Here is a 22,954-nt window from a genome sequence, read left to right as displayed (position 1 = left end):
TCATCTTCATGGCATCCTCGAACACATTCCGGAAGAAGCCGTCGTCCTCAGGTGCCGTGGAGTTCTCGGTCATAAGTCTCACTTCCTCTTGAGCAGATCTATCAAGACGAGCCATTAAGAAAATAAATCACACTGATATGACTATGAAATTTCACCTCTCAATCACAACTACCCAAGGATAATATCGTGGGGTCGTATTTTCAAAAGGTGACGGCTTACCTCAGACAAACCATGTTCCGGCTCGGGGCTCGTTCGGGTTCTTTAACCAAGCAGCATAACTTCTCCGGGGCAACCCACAGCGCTGTAATCTGTGCAGAAAAACAAAACACAAAAAATTAAGCCTCGTGAGTTAAAAGAAAAAAAATATTGTGTTTATATCTACATTCTTTTTAGTTAAATGTTAATTCAATTCAATAAAACCACATAGTACTTTATATATGAATGCAGCACAGCGAATACGATAAAAATGAAAGATGTGGAAGTAAATCCGATGCCTTTGTTTCATAACTCAAAATGGCTCACCATCTCGAGCACGTCGGTGAGGGCCGCTGAATTGTTCTTGATGACGCCGAGGTATCCTTTGGCGAGGGCGAGGGCGTCCCCTAAGGTCATGTTCGGGAAGGCGTACATGGTGGCGTTCCGTTGAAATTCTGCGGTTGATGTGTCGAGGTAAGTCAACAGTCTGTTCACGGCAACCTCCATGTCGATCATCCTGCCCGTGCCCATGTCGCTCTGGACGCTCATCCTGCATGGCGGCGAGGGAAGGCATCAGAGACAACACCAGGGCCAAGAAAATGAACACTACGATCTTTAGGAATATTCGTACCGCCTAATATTACGTTCTCATGGAAATCCTAACAAATAATCAACTTTCTTTTCATCGGCTTATTCCAGGTGTACATTGTTGTTTTTTCTTTACCAAAGCTGAAAGAAGGCGTCGGCCATTCCATTGTATCCCATCAGCTCCGTGAACAAACGCGTCTGGCCGGTGGCGATGAGCTTGACCGCTAGTTCCAGGTCGTTCATCATGGAGCTCGGTAAAACGCTCAGCTCCTCGATGTCCCTCGCTGGCACCCCGCGGCGGAGCTTGTTGGCGATGCTTAGGACGGGAAACCCTCTGGAAATAGTACGGTATCAATAGTCCATTTGAAGTAGTTTTATCATCATCATCATCTCTCTCTCTCTCTCTCTCTCTCTCTCTCTCTCTCTCTCTCTCTCTCTCTCTCTCTCTCTCTCTCTCTCTCTCTCTCTCTCTCTCTCTCTCTCTCTCTCTCTCTCTCTCTCAGGTGATTACGAGTGTTGAAAGGTTTACCTGAAGGTTTCATCTGGGTTGGAGTGTGCCTGTGGTCTGGTTCGCCGTGGCTGCTTGTGTATGTAACCTTTTCCAACTTCCGGCCCGTAGTAACCCTCCGGACCATAGGGGTATTCCATCGTTAGGCGATCTCGATAGGGGTTAGCGATGAATTCTTCGTCTAAAATATCAACATCAGGAAACACAATACCACCACCACCTCCACTATTACCACCGTCCTCTCGATTCCACTCGTCATCATCTTCGTCATGATCGTCATCTCTCATATCATCATCTTCGTCTTTATGCATGAAGGGGTCGAGGGCTTGCAGGCAAGGGTGGTTGTGCGCGTACCCCATCTCCCAGTAGAGGAGGTGGGGCAGCGCACGGAGCAGCAGCCACCGTACGGGCCCGTGTCTCCGAGCTGCCTCGTCGGTCACGTTATGCACTATACGCACCAACGCACTCATCCGCTCGTGCACCTCACTGAGCTGCCATTCAGGGGAGGAAAAGGAAGGTGTGATCGGAGAACATATCACTGCAACACCAACAATAATATCGACTAACTACGCTGCTCTCTACACTAATTCATCAAAATAACAGCAAATCCACGTAATACTTAGCCTCGTTATCTCCTCACCCTTACACTGAGATATTTAAGTGCTTGTGATATCTTATTTTGTTAAATCGGCGGCTGTTTTATTCATCATGGAAGTTTCTTTTTGGCCTAAGTAATTCTGTTAGTTAACCCTTTACTGTCTTGTTCATGGAATGGGATTAGCAGGCATATTTTGAAGATGTTTTAAGCCCTTAGCCCCTCCCCCTCCCCCTCCAACCACACGTTCTCCGACACATGCAATAAAAACCTCGTAGCGTCAACTCACAGCCGGCTGAAGCATGGCCAGGGACTCTGAGAGGGCGCCAGCTGTCTCCCTGACCTTCACCAACAAAGAGTCGTTAGTGGCGGCGTCCCTGAGACCGCTGGGGCAAAGGTTGAGTTCGACGAGCCTCACTGCACGCTCGCTGGCCATGGCGAACTCAGCTCTCTCCTTCACCGTCGGTTCATTCACGGCAGAGAACTCCACGCCGCCGGGGGCCGTCTGTCGGGCAGGCAAATATATCACAGCCTGCAGCCTGCGCCACATTGCTTCATGTTTGAGACAAATGTGTAGTGTTTATATTTAGTTGATATCTTTACTAATGGGATGACATTATGGAAGTAAACCAAATTGTGTAAGTATGTTTGAATGGTAGATTTCTTTGTATAAGGTTCGTGACTTCCTAAATGCTCGCTCAAGTGAGTGAGTTCCCTAATCCTGACGGCATACTCATAATCATGCCTACACGTGTCACACTCTCGCGGGTCAGCCATCCACGTACCCTGAACCTGTGCACAGCCGGCCGCGCCCCGTCGTTGATCTGCACCAGCGCCTCCTTGCCGGCCATGGCCACGTCAGGCACCACCTCGCACTCCGCCCCGAGCTGACCTGCGACGAGACACACGCACATTACCACGGAGCGACGCGTATCTGTATTCTTCCAAGGCTTTACGTAATCATGCCACACTTGTTAAGAGGCGGAACGAGTAACATATGTTGGTCAAGTACTAACTGCACCTTAGCAAGCGGTCTGTCTTAACACTAACTTTTTTCACCTTTTTCAATACTTTGCTTCCTCTCAGGTTATTATTTTCCCCTACTATATCTATCCCCTTTTTATTGTGGCGGGGGGGGGGGGGGGGGTTCGGTTCTAGGAGGCATATTAGTTTAGGGTAGGCGGTGGCCGAACTGGTAGCGTACTGGGCCCACATTCACCGCGTGATGGACGACGCGGGTTCGAATCCCCACGCTACCACTCGGATTTTTCAGTCACCTCCGAGTGGCTTAAAACTACCCACATGCTGTCCTGAAGACCACCCATCAACCCGGACTCTAGAGGAAGCCGTCCAAGCGAATCAAGAACGAGTTCCGGGGGGCAGCATGAGCCAATGCAAGATGGCGCCACTATAAACACTCGCCTGCGCCAGAACGGGCTGGGTCGACCATCAGGCCCCACCTGGAAGAAGCCTTGGGCCGACCATCAGGCCCCACCGGGAAGATGCCTACCGGCGCAATAGGCAACAACGTAAAAAATAAAAAAAAATAAAAATACTTTGACATCATTATTATCATCAAACTTATCTTCTTTTGAATTCATGTACCTTTGTCAACGAAAACTATATAAAGTCTGGACACTGGAAAATTTAAAACATCAACTATTTGTGTCATAAAAAAAATATTTTGTTTGTGTGTCTGTAAGTCCGTCTGTTTGTTATCAAGATCACACACACACACTAAAAAAAAAAAAACTATAAACTATATCTCAAATTTTCGTGAAACTCGGTGAAAGGGTGTAGCCAGCGTGGGTTGTGTAGCCGTAGTGAAGGTTTCGGATCTCGAACGCTAGTATTTATGCATTCATTTGTATATTTCCTGGTATGGTGGCGCCAGAGACTCACCCATCGCCGAGCTCCGGAGGTTTATCGTGGCAAAAAGGACGTTGTTGGTGCGGTTGGCGTCGTTGGTCTTGTTGAAGGGGTCGATAACGAAGGCCAGCTTGCCCACCCGCCTGACGGACGTTTGCGGCGCCGACAACTGCATCACGTCAACCTGCATCTCCTCGTCTTTCCCCAGGGCTACGGGAAATGGGAAATATAGACGTCTTAAAGTTGGAAGATATACTCGTAACCAAGGATATAATATTGAAAACCAGAAAAATAGTACCCCCCTCACCTTCATCAATAATAACAATGATAAAATGATAATAATGATAATAAGACGCAGAAGAAAAAAGTTATAGATTATACGAAAATATTAAGAAAATCGCAATTCTCATGTAGCTTTAATATTACGTAGTTTTAGGCCAACAGTCTAAATTCTTTGGAAAAACGTTTTTTTTATAATTGTGTATTTTGTGGTATACTCAGTCGGTTCAATGAAAGATAAAGAGAAAAAGAAAGTATTAGATATTTAGGACAATGAAAGGATAATAAATAGATGATGAGGATAGTGGTTGTGGTGATGGTGGTGATGGTGGTGTTAATGATAGTGGTGCTTGCGATGGAGGTACTGGTAATGGTGTTGGTGGAGGTGGTGCTGACGGTGGTGGTGGTGGTGGTGGCGATGGTATTGGTGGAGGTGCTGCTGACTGTGGTGGTAGTGGTGGTGGTGGAGGTGTTAATGATAGTGGTGTTTGTGATGGAGGTACTGGTAAGGTTATTGGTGGAGGTACTGCTGACGGTGGTGGTGGTGGTGGTGGCGACACACTTACCCTTCGAGCTGCCGCCCGTCATCGTCATCAGCAGCTCCCACCCCTTCAGCCTCACCCACTTCTGCTTCCACATGTTGAGTTGGGGCAGGTACATGACCCTCTCGCGCTCCACGCCCTCCATTATGGACCTGTGGCGGTGGAGAAAATTAGATAGATGAATAGATAGATAGATAAATAGATAAATAGAGATAGATAGACAAATAAACAGATAGAGAGAGAATAATCAAGGACAATTTTTCCCACATACTTACATTGATAGATATTTAGATAGATAGATAGATAGACAGATGTAGAGAGAATAACAATGGAACAAATTTCACCATACCTAACCCTTTAACTAACAACAAAAAAAAAAGGTAAAAAACAGCAATATTAAAACCTCCCCAATAATCCATTATCTTAAAATCACTAACCAAGCCCCCCAGGTGATCCCCCTTAGAGTGGTCCCCATGGCCCCGGAGTGACTGGCTTACGTGGCGCTGGTGGAGTTGAAGGCCTGCATGGTTATGGGCGGCTCCATTTGGCCTTCCCCAGAGTTCATGTACACCAAGTAGACCTGAACCTCCGGGGCGTTGAGGGCTGACCTGCTCGCCATGGCTGTGTCGCCCTTGTTGATGATGCTGAGGCTGAACCCTGTGGAGAAAAGAAATTTGAGAAAAGAATTACAATATATCTATTATTCCTCTGCAAAGTGTTTAAATTTCTGAATATAGCAGTGCCCTTCGTTCTTTTGTTTTTGTGTTTGTTATTTATCACATGTCGGTTATCATCAAGATCTAATACCACCTGAGGCTCACCTGAGTTCATGACCTTCCCGTCTGCCTGAACTCGCAGCATTGGGTCTCCTTCCGTGGGCGTCACCATCCACTGCAGATCCACAGCTGAAGGAAAAAAATATATAATGAGTAAATCTGCTCTAGGGACAACGTCGATAATTTTTCCCCGAACTTACAAAGAAAACACCGCAGCCTGTTTAGCAAAAGTCTTCATCACAAAAATAGGGGTAGAATAGTGTAAATTGAACTCATGTTGCGTCATATAAAAACAAAGTGGGGATGTATGTACGGACGGCTCTTCCCCCCCGACAGGCTCACCTTCAGTACAATTTATCTGCTGGGCGATGCACTTGTACTGCGAGGGCAGCGTTATCTCCTGGGCGGCCCCAACACTGGCCGAGGCGCACACGAAGTAGGTTCCACACAGCTGAAAGGATAGGCTTGGCATTACTCGTTGCTCGTCAAAGTAAAGAAAAAATAAATGAATGAATAAATAGATGATAAATAAATAAATAAAGAAAGTAAGAAAGAAAAAGAAAGAAAGAAAAAGGAAAAAAAGACAGAAAAAAAGAAAGGAAAAAAATGAAACTCCCTTCTCTCAAAAGAAAAAAGTATATTACTGATCCTGAATTCTGCCTTCATGCCTATAATTCCATGACATTAAATGGTTACTCGTTTCGACGATAAAAAGTCTTGTGGTGTTTACGTATGACGACTTATCAGAACAGATGTAATATCATTTAATATTATGTTTATTTATTTATCAGTTATTGTTTACTTGTTTGCTTGTTTGATCAATATAGTTTGCACGCGACTGAATGCCGCTATCATGGCGCCTCGCTGATCGGTGACGGCAACTTTCTATACAGCCTATTGTTTTTGTCTGTTGCCCGATGAAATGTGCTAGTGCATGTGTGTTGGAAGGGGCTGTGTGTGTGTGTGTTGGGGGGGGGGGGGGTGAGGGAGAGGACATGTGTGTGTGTGTGTGTGTGTGTGTGTGTGTGTGTGTGTGTGTGAGGGAAAGGACGTGTGTGTGGGGGAGGGGGGGGGGAAGGGAAAGGGCGTGTGTGTGTGTGTGTGTGTGTGTGTGTGTGTACTGAGCAACGTGATCATGGTTAATAACACTTCAAAAACACAATACGACATATACTTAGCTGACCGTCAAATCGATTCAAACAAATTCACTAACCAATCAATAACATTGCCGCAAGGAAGGCCAAACTCACCTCCTCGTCCTGGACTCTGGCGTTGCTCAGGGTCAGCTCTGTGGTGGCACCGACGTCCGGAAGACCTGAGGCGGTAAAAAGTGGTTACCCGCACCTCCGCACACACACGGATTGCATTATTTAGCCAGCCGCCCTGTTACCCTTCGTACCGCCAAGGCTTCCTACGGGCTATATGACTATTCTCACATCGTCAACTGTAACCTGTTTTCCTATACACTTAAAAGGAAGACATGCACTTAAATGAGAGTCTTGGGTTTTGTGTGTTCATAATAATGTTCTTTTTAGCCTTCACGTCTATACATTATGATTCCGGTGTTCTAAACTTAAAACTCAAAGAATCAATACATGTTAAATAAAAGTTAGTAGTAACGATACACATTTATATACTCAATTTTCCTAGGCTCTTGTGAATTTTGATGACGGGAAATTTGTATAGTTATGATTACATACAGACACTCTTTGTAGTAGTAGTAGTAGTAGTAGTAGTAGTAGTAGTAGTAGTAGAAGAAGAAATAGTAAAAGTACCAGCCGTGGGAGTATTGCTGTATTAATGATGATGATGATGATGATAATGCTGATGATGATGATAAAGATGATAATGATGATAACGACGATAACAAAGTATTTATTTCCAGGCGTCCTTATGACAGCCCCACATGATGCCTGTATTGACCCGCGCGCTGTGCTAAATAATTCACTGGGGGTTCGTCTCTGGGTCAGTGTTCTCGCCGTCACTCTAGCCACGACCTAGCTCCCTTCTGCAGCCCTAACAAACTTTTCTACCTCAACCATTATCATTTTTTACTATACCCAATCTCCACATACCCAAATGATGTTATATTCCATCCAAAACCATTCTTTCCCGAATCCTAACCACGACCTCCCTCCCTCCACTCCCAACTAGCTTTTCTCCCCTAACCATGCATCGTCACTTCTCCACATGCCCAAACAACCCTTATTTCCCACCTCAAACCACTCGTTCTCCCTCCCCCCCCCATCCACCCTTTACTTCACCCCATTCACTCTTTCCATCACTTCCGTATCCTTTTTCCCACCACCAAAACTATAATTACTTGTATTTCCGATCCTCAACTACCCCTCCTTCGCTGTTCATATTCGGCGTCCACCGTCCTCATGTTCCTTCGCTAAACCTTTTCCCCTTCAAACCACTTATCTTACATCATCCAGTCTTTCTTCTTATTTCACCTCAGTCACTCATTCTCTTACGTCAACCACTTTCCTCTACCCCAACTCCTCTTTCTTCCATCCCCAACTATATATTTCACCCCAGTCAGTTTTTCCCCCACTCAACCACCCATTCGCTCGCTTCCTCCGTTATGGCTGGTCCTCACAAACTAGTCTCCCACTCTTTGGCGTCCACCTTGACCTTGCCTCTCACACGCCACTCTCATTACCTGGTCCGCCACATGCAACGCCTTCCCTATCTGTAAGCCCCGAAGGAGTACTCAACCCGGGGTGTCTTACTGAAGGTTTCCTCGTAGACGACTGTCCCCTCTGGGCTGGGGCGCGCCACGGCAGGGTTCCTCCATACCTGAACCTCCACACTGCCCATGTCGGCCGGTTCCTCGTGCATCACTGTCACCGTCTGAAACACGAGCACCGATGTAGACTAATTATCCTCTAGGCAAAAGGCTGATACGATATATAAGACTATGCAGCATATACCTTTTTATATTTATTTTACAGTAAAGGAAGCAGTTCAAGGGCAAATAAATAATGAAAATAAAAGCCCGCTAATCACTGCCCCTATAAAAAAAAAAAAGAGTTTAGAAGAGTGGCCAAAAGAGAGGTGTTTCGATACTCTCCTCTCAAGTAAATCTTTGTGAATTCTAACCACTTAAGAGTTTGTTCTGTACAGTCATAGTGTATAAAAGTAACTCTTCCTTTTTTATTAGCACTGACATTATTGATTTTCTGTATCCTTACCAGTGTGCCATTAAGATTCAAGGCCAGCTGAACAACGGAGAGGTCAGCCACGCCGCTCCTGAAGGCCAACACCAGCACCACCAGTAGCGACTCGACCCGACTTCCCAGCGCCATCATCCCTCACCTGGCGGAGGTAAGAGTGAACGCCGTCAGTTGTGGGTTATGCGGGTTAGGACAGGTGATGAGAAGTGGTGTCTTGAGGCGTCCATGGGCAATCGAAACGGGCTTATGAGGGTCTCCGTAATCTAAATAAAAACAAACATTTATGAACAATTTCGTGCCTTGCTTGGTATTGGATATTGAAGGTCCAATGTTAAGTGGAAGGCTAATAGTGAAGAAGGGTATCAGGTTTATGTGGAGGGGAAGTTTTGGGGTATCTGAGACGAGAGCCTTCAAGAACCACCGGGATAGGAGATGCTATAGGCGAAATGTAACTTCCTAGTATTAGTGTCGAGGAAGTTTACACACACACACACACACACACATACACACTTACCCCCCCTCCCCCCACATACATACACCTTTCCAAGAAAATATGATCTTTATGTTGCCTCCCAAACACCTTTCTTTTGTTCCCTACGCCTTGACAGCTAAACACGCAAAGGAGCTCCAGCGTTAGTCATGATTTGGTTGTGTTTGTCTCGCGTGCCTCGGCGGTGGGACAAGGACGCAGTAAACAGTTATTAATCGTCTGGAGTACAGTAGTGATGGCGGTCTCAAGGACGGGGCATGGAATTCTTTACTTCCAGCTCACGACTCTTGGGTTGGTATTATAAGACACGTTCGGTTCTCACATCAGCTATTTCTAAAGGTCAAAGTGAGGGTCAGTCGGGTTCTAATGAGTGTTTCTTCAGGTTATTGGTACAGAAGAAGGGTCACACTACCACCAGGGTCAAGAAATTACTCCTGGATATGCCCACAACTCCTAGGAAAGCCTTGTCAAATATGTGTTCTTGGGCGGCGAAATGTCTTTTAATACGAGCCTTGATATCACTGTCCCGTCCTTCTTCCCTCAAGTCGGAATGCACAGTGATTTGCTTGTTTTGTATGCAGAATAAACCTTACTTTTCCATCACTTCGCAGCATAATTGTCTCACTTCTTCTTCACTCTCCTCTTCTGTCTTGCTATAGGAGCAGAGCTTAGCGGCAATAGCGAGCTTTTTTGTGTGTTTTCATTTGTTTTTGCCCTTGACCTGCTTCCATTACGGTAAAAAAAATACGGGGTTTTCTAGATTTTCGTTTTTTATATCACTTGACCATTTCTTCCCATTCAAAGCACACACACACACACACACACACACACACACACACACACACACACACACGAGCTCACGGCTTAAGTATAGAATGGGAATGTGATAACAGTAATACACAAGGATGATAGGCGTGACTGGCAAAAGCGTATTCAATGTAATATTTAACCTTCCGTGCGCCAAGGCCTTAACGAGAGAGAGAGAGAGAGAGAGAGAGAGAGGGGGGGGGGGGAGGTTAGTGCGTAAGAGATGAGTTATTCAGTAGATGAGCATTATGAAGCTTCTATTTTCGGCCTCTGTAACGAAGAGCGGCAGGTGTTTCCAGAGAGAGAGAGAGAGAGAGAGAGAGAGAGAGAGAGAGAGAGAGAGAGAGAGAGAGAGGGGTTAGTGCGTATAAGAGAGTTATTCAGTAGATATTTATTATGAAGCTTCTATTTTCGGCCTCTGTAACGAAGAGCGCAGGTGTTTCCAGAGAGAGAGAGAGAGAGAGAGAGAGAGAGAGAGGTTAGTGCGTATAAGAGGAGTTATTCAGAAGATATTTATTATGAAGCTTCTATTTTCGGCCTCTGTAACGAAGAGCGGCAGATGTTTCCAGAGAGAGAGAGAGAGAGAGAGAGAGAATGTGCGGGTGTGGCTGTCAGGTAAAAAAAAAAATGAAGGTCGTATCAGACTGCATCCGTCGACGGGCTCACGCAAGCACGCACCACAGACACTCATATTCGTTCGTTCGTATGTTTGCAAGTTCCGTTTTCTAACAGTCAGATTGTATACTTGTCCCCCCCCACCCCACCCCACCCCTCTCTCTCTCTCTCTCTCTCTCTCTCTAGGCACAACCATCCACTCAACACCGTAAGTCAACATCGTGCATATCATATAACAAGGAAGTATTGGGGTTATGTAAGGCAACGATATTCTCAGTGTTGCCAATACCCTAACCTAAGCATTGTTATAAGGAGCGAAAGAGCCGTCTATAGCAGCGCAGAAGGAAGTTTCTTAGTAATCGATGTGTCCTACTACTGCTATTATCTCTACTGTCCTTAATTCCCCTCTGTAGGGTTGGGACCGGCATACGTAAGAGGGAGAGGGAGAGGGGGAAGGGTGAGTGAAGAGAGATGATTGCCGGTGGGAGGATAGGAGGAGGGAGGTAGGTGGTGAGAGAGGGAAGGGAGGAAGGAATGGAGGTAGAGTGTGGAGTGAGAGAGGAAAGAGGGAGAAGGGAGGAAGGAATGAAGATGGAGAGAGGGAGGATAACAGAGAGGGAGTGGAGGGGAAAAATGAGTGGAAGGAAGGAAGGAGGGAGGTAGTGAAAGAAGGAAGGGAAGAAGGAAGGAAAATAGAGAGGGACAGACGAATAGAAGGAAGATACTGACAGACAGAGAGAGAGAAAGGAGAGGGAAAGAGAGAGAAGGATGAGTGGAAGGGGGATACTGATGGAGGAGAGAAAGGAGAGGAATGGGGAAGGGAGAAGGAGTAGACACGAAGGTGAGGAAAAGGGGGAGAGTAGAGTGGAAGGGGTGTAATGACGGAGGAGAGAGAGGAGGGAGAGGAAGGGAAAGGGGGAAGGAGAGAGGAGGCAGGTAAGGAAAAGGGGGAGAGTAGAGTGGAAGGGGAGTAATGACGAAGGAGAGAGAGGAGGGAGAGGAAGGGAAAGGGGGAAGGAGGAAGTCGTATCACGTTTCGCTCTTTTTCGTGTTCCCAAAATACAACCAACAATGACGGGTGCGGTTGTGGCCTGGCTGTCTGGTTGCCCGTAGAGACACCCATATCAACACCCACACCAATAACGCCTGTACAAATACCGAACATGCTTACACAGCTCGATAGGTACATGTTTAGTGCTATTAATATCATCACCTCAACCTGTCTAGTGCTTTCAATATTACTACCATAACATGCTCAGTACTAATCAATGTTATTACTACCAAAGCCATCTTCACCGCTTCCCACTCTAATAATATCGCAAGTATGCCTGATAACACTTTTCTGAACAGGTAACGATCAATACAACAACAAGTACTACTACTACTACTACTACTACTACTACTACTACTACTACTACTAAATTACTCATGAAACAAATACCACTTCCCTCCCCATCATCATCACATTCACCCTTTTTATTAGACTTACGTTCCACTCTTATATAACATCAACACAAGTAACACTAATCATCACCCTCATCACCGCTATTCCCACCAATACCAGGACCCTGATCACCTTCACTACCACCATCACCACCACCATTACCACCACCATTACCAGCCCTTACGTATCAATAATTAACAACCTCTCTGACTTTCTTTCTTTCGTAACGCAAAAAGAATTCTCACTAAGTCGATATTGTGTTTATAGAGGTAGGTGGAATGAGGGAGGAATGAAGAGGGTACTTGTTTCTCTTTTCTTTCCACCTCTCCTCCTCCTCCTCCTCTTCTTCAATGCTCCCTTCCCTTCCTCATACTGATCACTAATGCAAGAACTAATTTTTAAAGTCTTACCCTTCACCCTTCCTCTCTTCTCTCTCCCCCAACACGCTATGTATGTAAAATGTATGGATAGGCACACTCGGACATTTACTCTCAAACCAGGAAGAAAAGTAAACAGAGAAAAGTAAATGAATAGAAGGGGATGAAGAGCGTGAAGAGAGGAAGAACTTAGAACGGAGTGGAAAAATGAAAAAATGGGAGAGGCTTAAGAAATTGCGTTCAGGAATTTAAGAAAAAGGCAGACGTTAAGAGTGACGTAGGAACCAGTTTATTTTTCTGTTACTTGAAGGATAAAAAGAAGAGTGTGTAAGAATTATTGCAGAGACTGTTTTTAATCAAGCGGAAGGAAGATTATAATGAAAGTGATTTAGTTGAGAAAATAAATAAGAGAGATTGAGAACGCGAATGACGGAACGACCTTGGAATGAGAGAGAGAGAGAGAGAGAGAGAGAGAGAGAGAGAGAGAGAGAGAGAGAGAGAGAGAGAGAGAGAGAGAGTGACCCGGATAAGAAAACTAAAAAAACATAAGTAATACGGTAGTGGAGATATGCTAAAAGAGATAATGAGATATAAGGAACACGGAAACAGAGGAAAGGAATAAAAAGTGAAGATAATCGTAAAGCCTAACCCAAACAAATAAAATGAAAAAAAAAATAAAAATAAAATAGAAACAAAATAATAAAATAAAATAAAATAAGAAATAAAAAAAAAGTGGAGATAACCCTGAAGCCTAAACCAAGATGGAGGAGACCCTAAATTAAGCTTACACCTGCTGACGGCGGATATGACGAAAGGAAACTACTGATAAATAAGGAGGGGAGGGGGAGGATGCAGGTTATGAATAAGTTATCATTACTGTATGTGTGTGGGGTGAAGGAGGGGGAGCAAGGGGGAAACCTAAGTACCGTTGACCTGCTAAATAGATAAAAAAAAATAATAAGTGGGCTAGACACCTCTCAACCCGAAATTGACCTCCCTTTTTGGCCACTCATCTGTACAGTCTTTTATAGGGCGGTGATTAGCGGGCTTTTTTTTCTCTTTTTTTTTTTTACCCTTGAGCTGCTTCCTTCACCGTAAAAAGAAGATAACGTTAAGATTATCCTGACACTTGGATGATAACGTAAAGATAATCGTAAAGAGAGAAGAGGGTAAAAAAACAACGTTACAGTGAATTACGTTATAAGAGAGGGTTAGGTGATACCGTTGACCTACTAAATACAAAAAAAGTAACTGCACCAACGTAAAAATATTATCCCTGACACTTAGATAATAATACAAGGAAGAAGAGAGAGACAAAGAAAAAAAAACGTTACAAGGGAATTACGTTAAGAGAGGGCGGGGGAAGGGGAGGGGGGGCAACGTTTATTAAGGGGGTGGTAATACGTTCCCTGCGAGTTATGGCGCCTGAAACGTTTGAAGTCATGCAATCTGCGTCAGGAGGGAGATATTTTGTTGCAACGGTGAGAGATAAACGGCGAGTCACTTCCGCTTAAATGCAACATGGAAGAGTGGCGAAAATTACAGGCCGTATTATGTGTGTAGTCTCCCCCCCCCCCTCCCCTCTTCTTACCTCCCCCCCTTTCCCCCCCCACACACAAACAAACAAATTACTCCCACCCTCTCCTCCACACAAATTATTCCTTCCCATTTCCCCCCCACACACAAACAAATTACTTCCACCCCTTCCACCTCCCCCACACAAATTACTCCCCCTCATCCCCCCCCACAAATTTCTCCCACCCCTTCCCCACACACACAAACAAATTACTCCCACCCCTTCCCCACACACACAAACAAATTACTCCCACCCCTTCCCCACACACACAAACTTCTCTCACCCCTTCCCCCAGCACACACAAATTACTCCTAACCCTTCCCCCACACACAAATAACTCCCCCCTCCCCCCCCACATACACACAAATTACTCCTACCCAATCCCCCCACACACAAGCTTCTCCCACCCCTTCCCCCCACACATAAAAAACTCCCACCCCTTCCCCCTCCCCCACATTCTCCCCCCACACCCGGTAGTCAAAGAAGTGAACCCCCTTTACTGAGAATGAAGGAACAGCGCTTTTTTTTTTTTTTTCTTTAGCTGCAGGCCTGTTGGAGAGTGAGGCGGGGAACGACACATAACATTTTACACTTTATGAGGTGAAGCCCGTGTCGTTTATCAGCAAGTCGCTCCATCCTTCAATCCTCACAACGTTAACCTGTCACCCCCTCACATGCACTTCTATCCCGCTCCCTGTCCGCCCACCCCCTCTCTTACCCACAACCACACTGTCACACCCTCACACTCATATCCACCCACACGCCCACCCACCTTCCCCCTCCCCCAACACACACAGAACGCCAGAATGTCAACCCCTCACAACCACTTCCCTACCGCCCCCTGTTCACCCACCCACACACAAGCATACACACACAACGCTAGACTTTCACACTCTCATGCACACACACTCCCCACCCGCCCTCTTCCTTCCCCCGCATATCCCCCACCCACACACTCACACATGCACAACGGCAAACTGTCATTTACCGCACGCACACACAAACATACCATTCCCTTCATCCCTCACCCTTTCACCTTCACCCCCCTATAAACACATCATTCCCCCCCCCCCCCCTCCACACACACACACACACACACACACACACGCATCACCAGTCGCGTGCAGTAAGTTTAAGTTGGCACGGACTGCAGTTGAAGAAGTCGTTAATACATAGACGTAAAGCAAAAGAGAGGGATTGGATAGAAAATGTATAGCTCAGTGTTAAGTGGTGGAAACGTCTGGGAGGCACGTTGTTATACCATTTTGTTTTCCTGCATCGTGCTGTTTTTCTGAGAATTTACGTGTCAACACTGATCTCGCTCTCTTCTGCGTCTGTTGCTGCAGAGTGGCGAATGACATGATTATAGGCCACAACATGCAACAAGACAGACAGCTGAATAAAAAGATAGATAGATATACGGGTAAATAGATAGATAGATAGGTAGATAGATAGATAGATAGATAGATAGATTAATAGATAGACAGATAAATGTAATGTAAAAGAGGGGTGCAACTCTACAGCTGCGCGTGGCTACGGTGCTCATCTCCGAACCCCAGGTACCCATTTATCCACAAGCCCGAAAAAGAGGATGAACAGCTGGGTGAGCTGCACGCCGACTGCCCAGGTCGGGATTCGCACCCAAGCCTGCGGAGTCTCAGCCAGGCACGCTGACCACTGCTCCACGGTGGCGTGTAGACAAATATAAATATATAGATACTTATTTCTATTTTACATTGTCGGCATTTGTTGATCTACATTGAAGTTATTTGGTCTGCCATTATTTATCAGATGACTTTCTGATCTGCTAAAGGAGGCAGCTAGATCTCTCTCTATATATATGCCGACAAGTTAATTTTAACCAGCATATGCAACGCTTCGCCCGGGCGCCCTGAGGAGGCAGCCCTAGAAGGCACGTAACCGGACTGTTCTTTTGGGGGTGAAGTCGTCGCTGTATCATGATGAAAAGGTTCCCGCAGTCCTGAATGACCATGACAGGCCAACGCACCATGTTTCGGGAAGCGCTAGAGGCCCCAAATCAATCCACCATGATTCATTAATGTCTCCCGCGCGCCGCCGCCACTTGGGTGCCACTTGGGTCACGCACTTGTCCTTCTCCCCGGCACAATGACCGACATTGGGACGTCCAAATGGCCATATTCTTAACATTTCGGCTCCCAAGTATACATGCTTGACAAGGCTTTCGTAGGAGTTTTGAGCATTTCCATGAGTAGTTTTATGATCCTTCTGGCAGTTTGACCCTTCTTCTTGACCGTGAACCTAAAACGACACTCATTAGAACCCGACTGATCTCCTTTTCGGCCCTTGGAAATATTTGACGTGAGGGTTGGAAGCGTCTGATAATATCGACCAAAGTGTCATGACCCACTTGTGGAAAATATCACTGTCAAACTAATACAAATACATGCGCAGTCCATGAGGCAATGCATATATAAACGTATTTATAAGCTAATCATTGATAACGTGCAATAGGAGAGATATAAAACATAGGTTACTGGCATTAACATATCTAATTTATGTTTTGGTAATATAACTGTTTGCCGAGTAAATTGCCGTAGTAACCCAAGGAGACCTGAGGAGAGGCGATTACTATGAACCTCCTCGACTCCTGTGCGGCTACGAGGAAGCGTTGAGACATCTATTACAATGACGTCAGCGGTGCGTCAAGTTATCAGCTTCGGGTTCCTGGATCAAAAAACTGCCACAGGGAATAATGCTTCATGAAGAAAGAAAAGGCTTTGCAGACTTTAGTTTCCGAGAAGAATGACGGACGTAGATCACGCAATGAGTTGTGCAGAAGTTGAAGTAGCCTGCGTGTCCGTTTTGGGAATCCTCACTAAAAATTCTAAAACTTTTCTCATTACATAAATCGTCATGGTTCTTTCATCTGTACTCCTCGGAACCCGCGCTAGCACATGTTTATATTGACCAAGAACTGAGGTGTAGCGTTCAGCATGTCGCCTTCAGCTCTTAGTTTTTTAGTCTAGTGATCAGCCTTGTACCTTTGTGATGCATTTATATCCATATTGTTTTAAAGAGAGAAGAGAAGATGGCGCCACAATAAACACTTGCCTGCGCCATGACGGGCTGGGGCCGAACACCATCTAGACCCATCAAACAAGCCTACTGGCGCTATAGGCGTAGACGTAAAAAAAAAAAATAAAAAAAAACGCAGAGGGCTTCCACTATGACTGTTTCTCAAGGCCAAAGAGAGGATTATACTGGATTTCATGGGTGTTTTTCCCGTTCATGGTGCAGAAGTCGTGTACAGCTGGCACAAACATCACACAACACTCCATTAAAATCCCAGCCACTTCTACGACAGGCTTTTCAAAGAGGCGAACTGAGGTGCCGATACGTTTAGAAACACGTCCTATATCCCCTAGTCTAGTCCATTGATCAACCCCACACTTCTCTCATGCATTCAGCCCCCTATAGTTTAGTCCATTGATCAACCCCACACTTCTCTCATGCATTCAGCCCCCTATAGTTTAGTCCATTGATCAACCCCACACTTCTCTCATGCATTCAGCCCCCTATAGTTTAGTCCATTGATCAACCCCACACTTCTCTCATGCATTCAGCCCCCTATAGTTTAGTCCATTGATCAACCCCACACTTCTCTCATGCATTCAACCCCCTATAGTCTAGTCCATTGATCAACCCCACACTTCTCTCATGCATTCAGCCCCCTATAGTTTAGTCCATTGATCAACCCCACACTTCTCTCATGCATTCAACCCCCTATAGTTTAGTCCATTGATCAACCCCACACTTCTCTCATGCATTCAACCCCCTATAGTTTAGTCCATTGATCAACCCCACACTTCTCTCATGCATTCAACCCCCTATAGTCTAGTCCATAGATCAACCCCACACTTCTCTCATGCATTCAACCCCCTATAGTTTAGTCCACTGCTTACTCCCGCACCTCCGCCATGTATTCAGTCCCCTCCCCTCACTTTTTTCATGCATTCAGCCCCTAAAGTAACTTAGAACAAAATAAATAAACCCCACACTTCTCTCAAAAAAGCCCCTATCGTTTAATCCATTGCTCAGCCCCGCACCGCTCTCATATATTCAGACCCTTTTTTAGTCCCTGGCTCAGACTCGCACATCTGCCATGCGTGCAGACTAGAGGGTGTGGTATTCAAACCTTGGGTGGAGTTTGATATGATTTCGAAATCCTCGTAAAGATAAGTATAGCATTAAATAATCCATGAAATTCGAAAAGTTAATACAGACTGATGCATAAAATATAATAATTCAGATATAACACACACGCACACACACAAAAAAGAACTCACTCACTCACTCTCTCACTCTCTCACACACAACAAACAAACCACATATTCACAAGGGGGACAAATCTACATCATTCACCAAACGTTGCATTTCCTGAAGACAGCCGTGCATCCTTTATTCACGATCATGTCACCAAAATATCGGCGTTCTCCTTCCCATTCACCGAAAGAACTCACGCACACCACTCTCACCAGCGCGCTATTCTTACTACGGGGAAGGAGGAGCTTATGACTGAGGTGCAGGAGGTAAAGGCGAAGCTAAAAAAAGACTGAAGTGAAGTTAGACCCAGAGGAGATGAGATATACGGTCAAGTGCAGGAACAGCGAAACGATTTGAGAGATAAGTAGGAGGTGTAGGGTTTAGGATCGTTAGGTATATTAGAGGATTATAAGGTGAGGTACACATGAGAGGTATGATAATAAGAATACAGGGCACGGTGCGATGAGGCTTAAATGTGAGGTAGCTTAAGGAAAAGATTTAAATCGTAGGTATTAGGTAGGAGTCGAAAGGGTTGAGAAACTTGCCATACGAGGAAAGACTGAAACAGTTAAACTTGCACTCTCTAGAAAGGTGAAGGGTGCGTGGAGACATGGTCGAGGTTTATAAATGGATGAAGGGCTTTAATAAGGGGGATATTCATAAGGTTCTGTTGGTAAGAGAACCGGGTAGGGCACGTAGTAATGGGTTTAAACCGGATAAATTCAGATTCAACAAGGACATAGGCAAAAAATTGGTTTACTAATAGAGTGGTGGATGAGTGGAATAGGCTTAGCAGTCATGTGGTGAGTGCCAATACAATTGTCACATTCAAAAATAGATTAGATAAATTCATGGACAGCGACATTAGGTGGGGTTAGACACACGGGAGCTTAGGTTCAAAGGAGATATCTCGTACAGACCTACCGGCCTCTTGCAGACTCCTACGTTCTTATGTTCTTATGATTAGCTATACTAGAGGGTATAAGGTGAGGTACGCATGAGAGGGAAGTAAAAAGTATAGGGTATGATGTGATGAGGTGCGCGGAGAGCGGGGTGGTTAATAGATTGGAGCCGCAGTTATTAAGTACCTACTATGATGGTATAAGATGAGGTAGGCACATATGAGGAGTAAGGTAAGAAGGTAAGTTAAGATGCAGAAAAGTGTAGGGATAGTTAGTGGATTTCAAGAGGTACAACAAAGAGAAGAAACGAGAAGCATAGGTATTAAAATGGTATACGATCAGATAAACACGTGAGGACTAAGGAACGAAAATAAGGAAAAGTGCAGAGAGGTGCAGATCAAATGGAGTGAGTTTAGGTATAAGTAAAATAAGTAATGACTGGTATGAGGAGTGTAAGTAGTGCATGAGGAGTAAGATGAGGAAAACGCAAGGATAGTAAAGTGAGGTTTCTAGGACTGACTGGTGCGGTTTACTTGCAAAGAAAATGACATCTCTGCAGACTACGAAAAAAGAGTTTGTTTAAAGAAGTGCAAAGTAAATGGAAAACGTTGCTTATGGCGATGGTGATGAAAGCAACGGTGACAATAATAATAATAATAATAATAATAATAATAATAATAATAATAATAATAATAATAATAATAATAAATAAATAAAAACGATAACAATAACAACAATAATAGCAATAATAACAAAACAAGCTAAATAAAAAGAACATATATAACCTATAATGTCAGCGAATATAACCCATAAAAAAAAAACTTAAATACGAAATATCTCTTATCACCATTTCCTTTAACTTTTCCTTTTCCTATTTACGTTTCCTTTTTCCTTTTACATACGTTTCCTTTCCTTTCCATCATCAACGGTAAAGATCAAGGGCGCCACACTTACAAAACTGAGGCGGCGAGAAGAGATACAGGTGTGCGGCGGGAGTTGAAAGCGAGACGGCGAGGAGAGCGGCAGGTGTTATTGGCAAGACAGTCCGGAGCCTCCTGGTCAGTCCTCGCCCGCCCACCTCCTCGCCGTGACACTGGGCCTGCGTTTTGGTGGCAGAGTCCAGCGTGTGGCGAGTGTCTTGAATGGACCACTGGAAGATGAATAAGAGGGAACCCACTAGCGCTAGGTATGCTTGTGTGGGGTTGGGGGGGGGGGGGGGGTAGCTGAAGCTGACTTACTGACTGACTGACCGACTGACTGACTAACTGTGTGTGTAGGGGGGGGGGGGAGGGTTGTGTTTGTGTGTGTGTGGGGTTGTGTGTAGGGTGGAGGTGGTCTGTGTGTCTGTGTTTGTGTGTGTGTGTGTGTGTGTGTGTGTGTGTGTGTGTGTATGTGTGTGTGTGTGTAATAACTGAAGATGACTTACTGGCTGACTGTGTGTGTGTGTGTTTCTGTTTGTGTGTGTTTGTGTATGTATGGATGTGATCATGTGTGTGTTTGTGTTTGTTTTTTTGTATGTATGTGTGTGTGTGTGTGTGTGTGTGTGTGTGTGTGTGTGTGTGTGTGTGTGTGTGTGTGTGTGTGTGTGTATATGTGTGTGCGCGCGCGCGCGCGCGTGACATTCTGCAGTTTCGTTATAAAATGCAGAGAAAAAAGCTTACCAGCGTACAGTACGTTGACCTGCACGATAGTAAATGAAACATACATCGCCGCCATGGTTACAAAAATTAATGGAAGAGTTCACGTTTTATAAGTCTATGAACCTTTAAAAGTAGTCTCGCCGCCAAAATTGGGTCACCAAGGTCATTAGCCGAGAATATGTATTTGAACGGCGCGCCACAAAACCGTAGAAATTATGACGTTGTTAAACTGTTCAAGTGTCTGTTCACGAAGATAATTTTCTAGAGGATACTGAACGAGAGCCTCCACGAAAATAGTTGAGATTTGAATGAAAAATGAAGAATGAAGAAAGAATGAAGAAGAAAGGGAAAATGATGACTGAATGAAGAATGAAGATTTTTTTGCGTGTCATTAGTAAATATAAAAAGAGACATAGTAGATTATCATGACGTAAAGAGGTAATTAGTTGCAAGAGAGAAAACGAGAGAGTAAATTTCAGTAAAAGATGGTTAGATGGAAAAAAAAATAGAGGTTACGTAAGAAAGAGGAAGGAAAATCTTACGAACCTTATCTGTCAAATCGATTACACCGGAAAAAACAACAACAACCATTCCAACTATTGATAAGGTATGGAGCAGCCAGAGAGATATCAGGGCAGGAAACACTGATTAGGGCAGGAAGACACTGATTAGGGCAGGAAGACACTGATTAGGATTAAGAATTAGGAATAAAAACAGGATTAAGAATGAGAGAGAGAGAGAGAGAGAGAGAGAGACGAAGTAGGCGAAGTTTTACAGAGGCATGATGGAAGGACAAGTAAGGAAGATAGTTGCATAGTCCTCAAAGGGATCTCACTCATATCAGGGCAGAAAACTTTGAAGGTACTGATTAGGGTGAAGAATGGGAAGGAGGCAGAAGTAGGTGAAGGTTTACAGAGGGATAATAAAGCAAGAAAAGGAGATAATTATATAGTCTTAAAATCATTGCCTTTCAGTAGGAATAGGAATGGAGGAATGATGAAGCAGGTAAAGGAGATAATTATATGGTCTAAAAATGATTGCCTTTCAGTAGGATTAAGAATGGGAGAGTCTAAAGTAGATGAAGTTTTACACAGAGGAATGATGAAGCAGGTAAAGGGGATAATTATATGGTTTAAAAATGATTGCCTTTGAGTAGGAATAGGAATGGAGGAATGATGAAGCAGGCAAAGGAGATAATTATATGGTTTAAAAATGATTGCCTTTGAGTAGGAATAGGAATGGAGGAATGATGAAGCAGGCAAAGGAGATAATTATTTGGTTTAAACAAATAGGAATGGAGGAATGATGAAGCAGGCAAAGGAGATAATTATATGGTCTAAAAATGATTGCCTTTCAGTAGGATTAAGAATGGGAGAGAGGCTAAAGTAGATGAAGTTTTACACAGAGGAATGATGAAGCAGGTAAAGGGGATAATTATATGGTTTAAAAATGATTGCCTTTGAGTAGGAATAGGAATGGAGGAATGATGAAGCAGGTAAAGGAGATAATTATATGGTCTAAAAATGATTGCCTTTCAGTAGGATTAAGAGTATGAGAGGCTTAAGTAGATGAAGAGTTACAAAGGAATGATGAAGAAAGTAAGAGAGATACCTAATTATATAGTCTTAAAATGATTGCCTTTCAGTAGGATTCAGAATGGGAGAGGCTAAAGTAGACGAAGAGTTACAAAGGAATGATGAAGAAAGTAAGAGAGATACCTAATTATATGGTCTTAAAATGATTGCCTTTCAGTAGGATTAAGAATATGAGAGGCTAAAGTAAATGAAGAGTTACAAAGGAATGATGAAGAAAGTAAGAGAGACACCTAATTATATGGTCTTAAAATCATTGCCTTTCAGTAGGATTAAGAATATGAGAGGCTAACGTAGATGAAGAGTTACAGAGGCATGATGAAGCAAAGTAAAGGAGATAGTTTTATCGTCTTCAAATGGTTGCCTTCCAGTTCTCAGTTGTGCTTTTATGTGAGAGAGAAAACACATTAGGTTATTATAATATCGCCTGCAACATCTCTTAGCCTGGTGGTTCTTGAAGTCTGTTGCCTCAGATACCTATATAAAGTTACACCCCAACTTATCCTACTACCCCGTTTCGATATTAGCCCACTACAACTATAGACATTTTGACCAATACTTGATAGAAACCAAAGCACGAAAAATTGTTCATATGTTGTCTATGCTGCAAATATTTACGAGTCTTCAGGGTCAGAAAACGAACGATAACCAGGAAAAAAAGTAAATTTGCCAATC

At 44.3% G+C, this 22,954-nt stretch overlaps 1 protein-coding gene across 1 annotated transcript in view; it reads right to left on the bottom strand.

Annotated features, from left to right (window-relative positions):
* LOC126996600 (uncharacterized) overlaps nucleotides 1-20,180 on the bottom strand; it is a 22,186-nt gene extending 2,006 nt beyond the window's left edge. Inside the window, exons 1-16 of the mRNA XM_050857215.1 lie at nucleotides 20,002-20,180; nucleotides 8,550-8,673; nucleotides 8,088-8,208; nucleotides 6,603-6,667; nucleotides 5,695-5,803; nucleotides 5,398-5,481; nucleotides 5,074-5,233; nucleotides 4,601-4,728; nucleotides 3,789-3,965; nucleotides 2,672-2,778; nucleotides 2,176-2,391; nucleotides 1,313-1,782; nucleotides 920-1,117; nucleotides 523-745; nucleotides 220-308; nucleotides 1-98 (exon numbers count right to left, since the gene is read on the bottom strand). The exon at nucleotides 1-98 is cut by the window's left edge and continues 36 nt beyond it. Coding sequence (XP_050713172.1) covers nucleotides 1-98; nucleotides 220-308; nucleotides 523-745; nucleotides 920-1,117; nucleotides 1,313-1,782; nucleotides 2,176-2,391; nucleotides 2,672-2,778; nucleotides 3,789-3,965; nucleotides 4,601-4,728; nucleotides 5,074-5,233; nucleotides 5,398-5,481; nucleotides 5,695-5,803; nucleotides 6,603-6,667; nucleotides 8,088-8,208; nucleotides 8,550-8,666 — 2,362 coding nt within the window. The 5' untranslated portion in view covers nucleotides 8,667-8,673; nucleotides 20,002-20,180. The remainder of the gene's footprint in view (nucleotides 99-219; nucleotides 309-522; nucleotides 746-919; nucleotides 1,118-1,312; nucleotides 1,783-2,175; nucleotides 2,392-2,671; nucleotides 2,779-3,788; nucleotides 3,966-4,600; nucleotides 4,729-5,073; nucleotides 5,234-5,397; nucleotides 5,482-5,694; nucleotides 5,804-6,602; nucleotides 6,668-8,087; nucleotides 8,209-8,549; nucleotides 8,674-20,001) is intronic.
* Nucleotides 20,181-22,954: the final 2,774 nt, after the last annotated feature.

The sequence above is a fragment of the Eriocheir sinensis genome, chromosome 10, assembly GCF_024679095.1.
Source record: "Eriocheir sinensis breed Jianghai 21 chromosome 10, ASM2467909v1, whole genome shotgun sequence".
NCBI classification, from domain to species: Eukaryota; Metazoa; Arthropoda; class Malacostraca; order Decapoda; family Varunidae; genus Eriocheir; species Eriocheir sinensis.
Note: the sequence above shows the minus strand (reverse complement) of the source record. Positions and strands in the feature narration are given on the sequence as shown.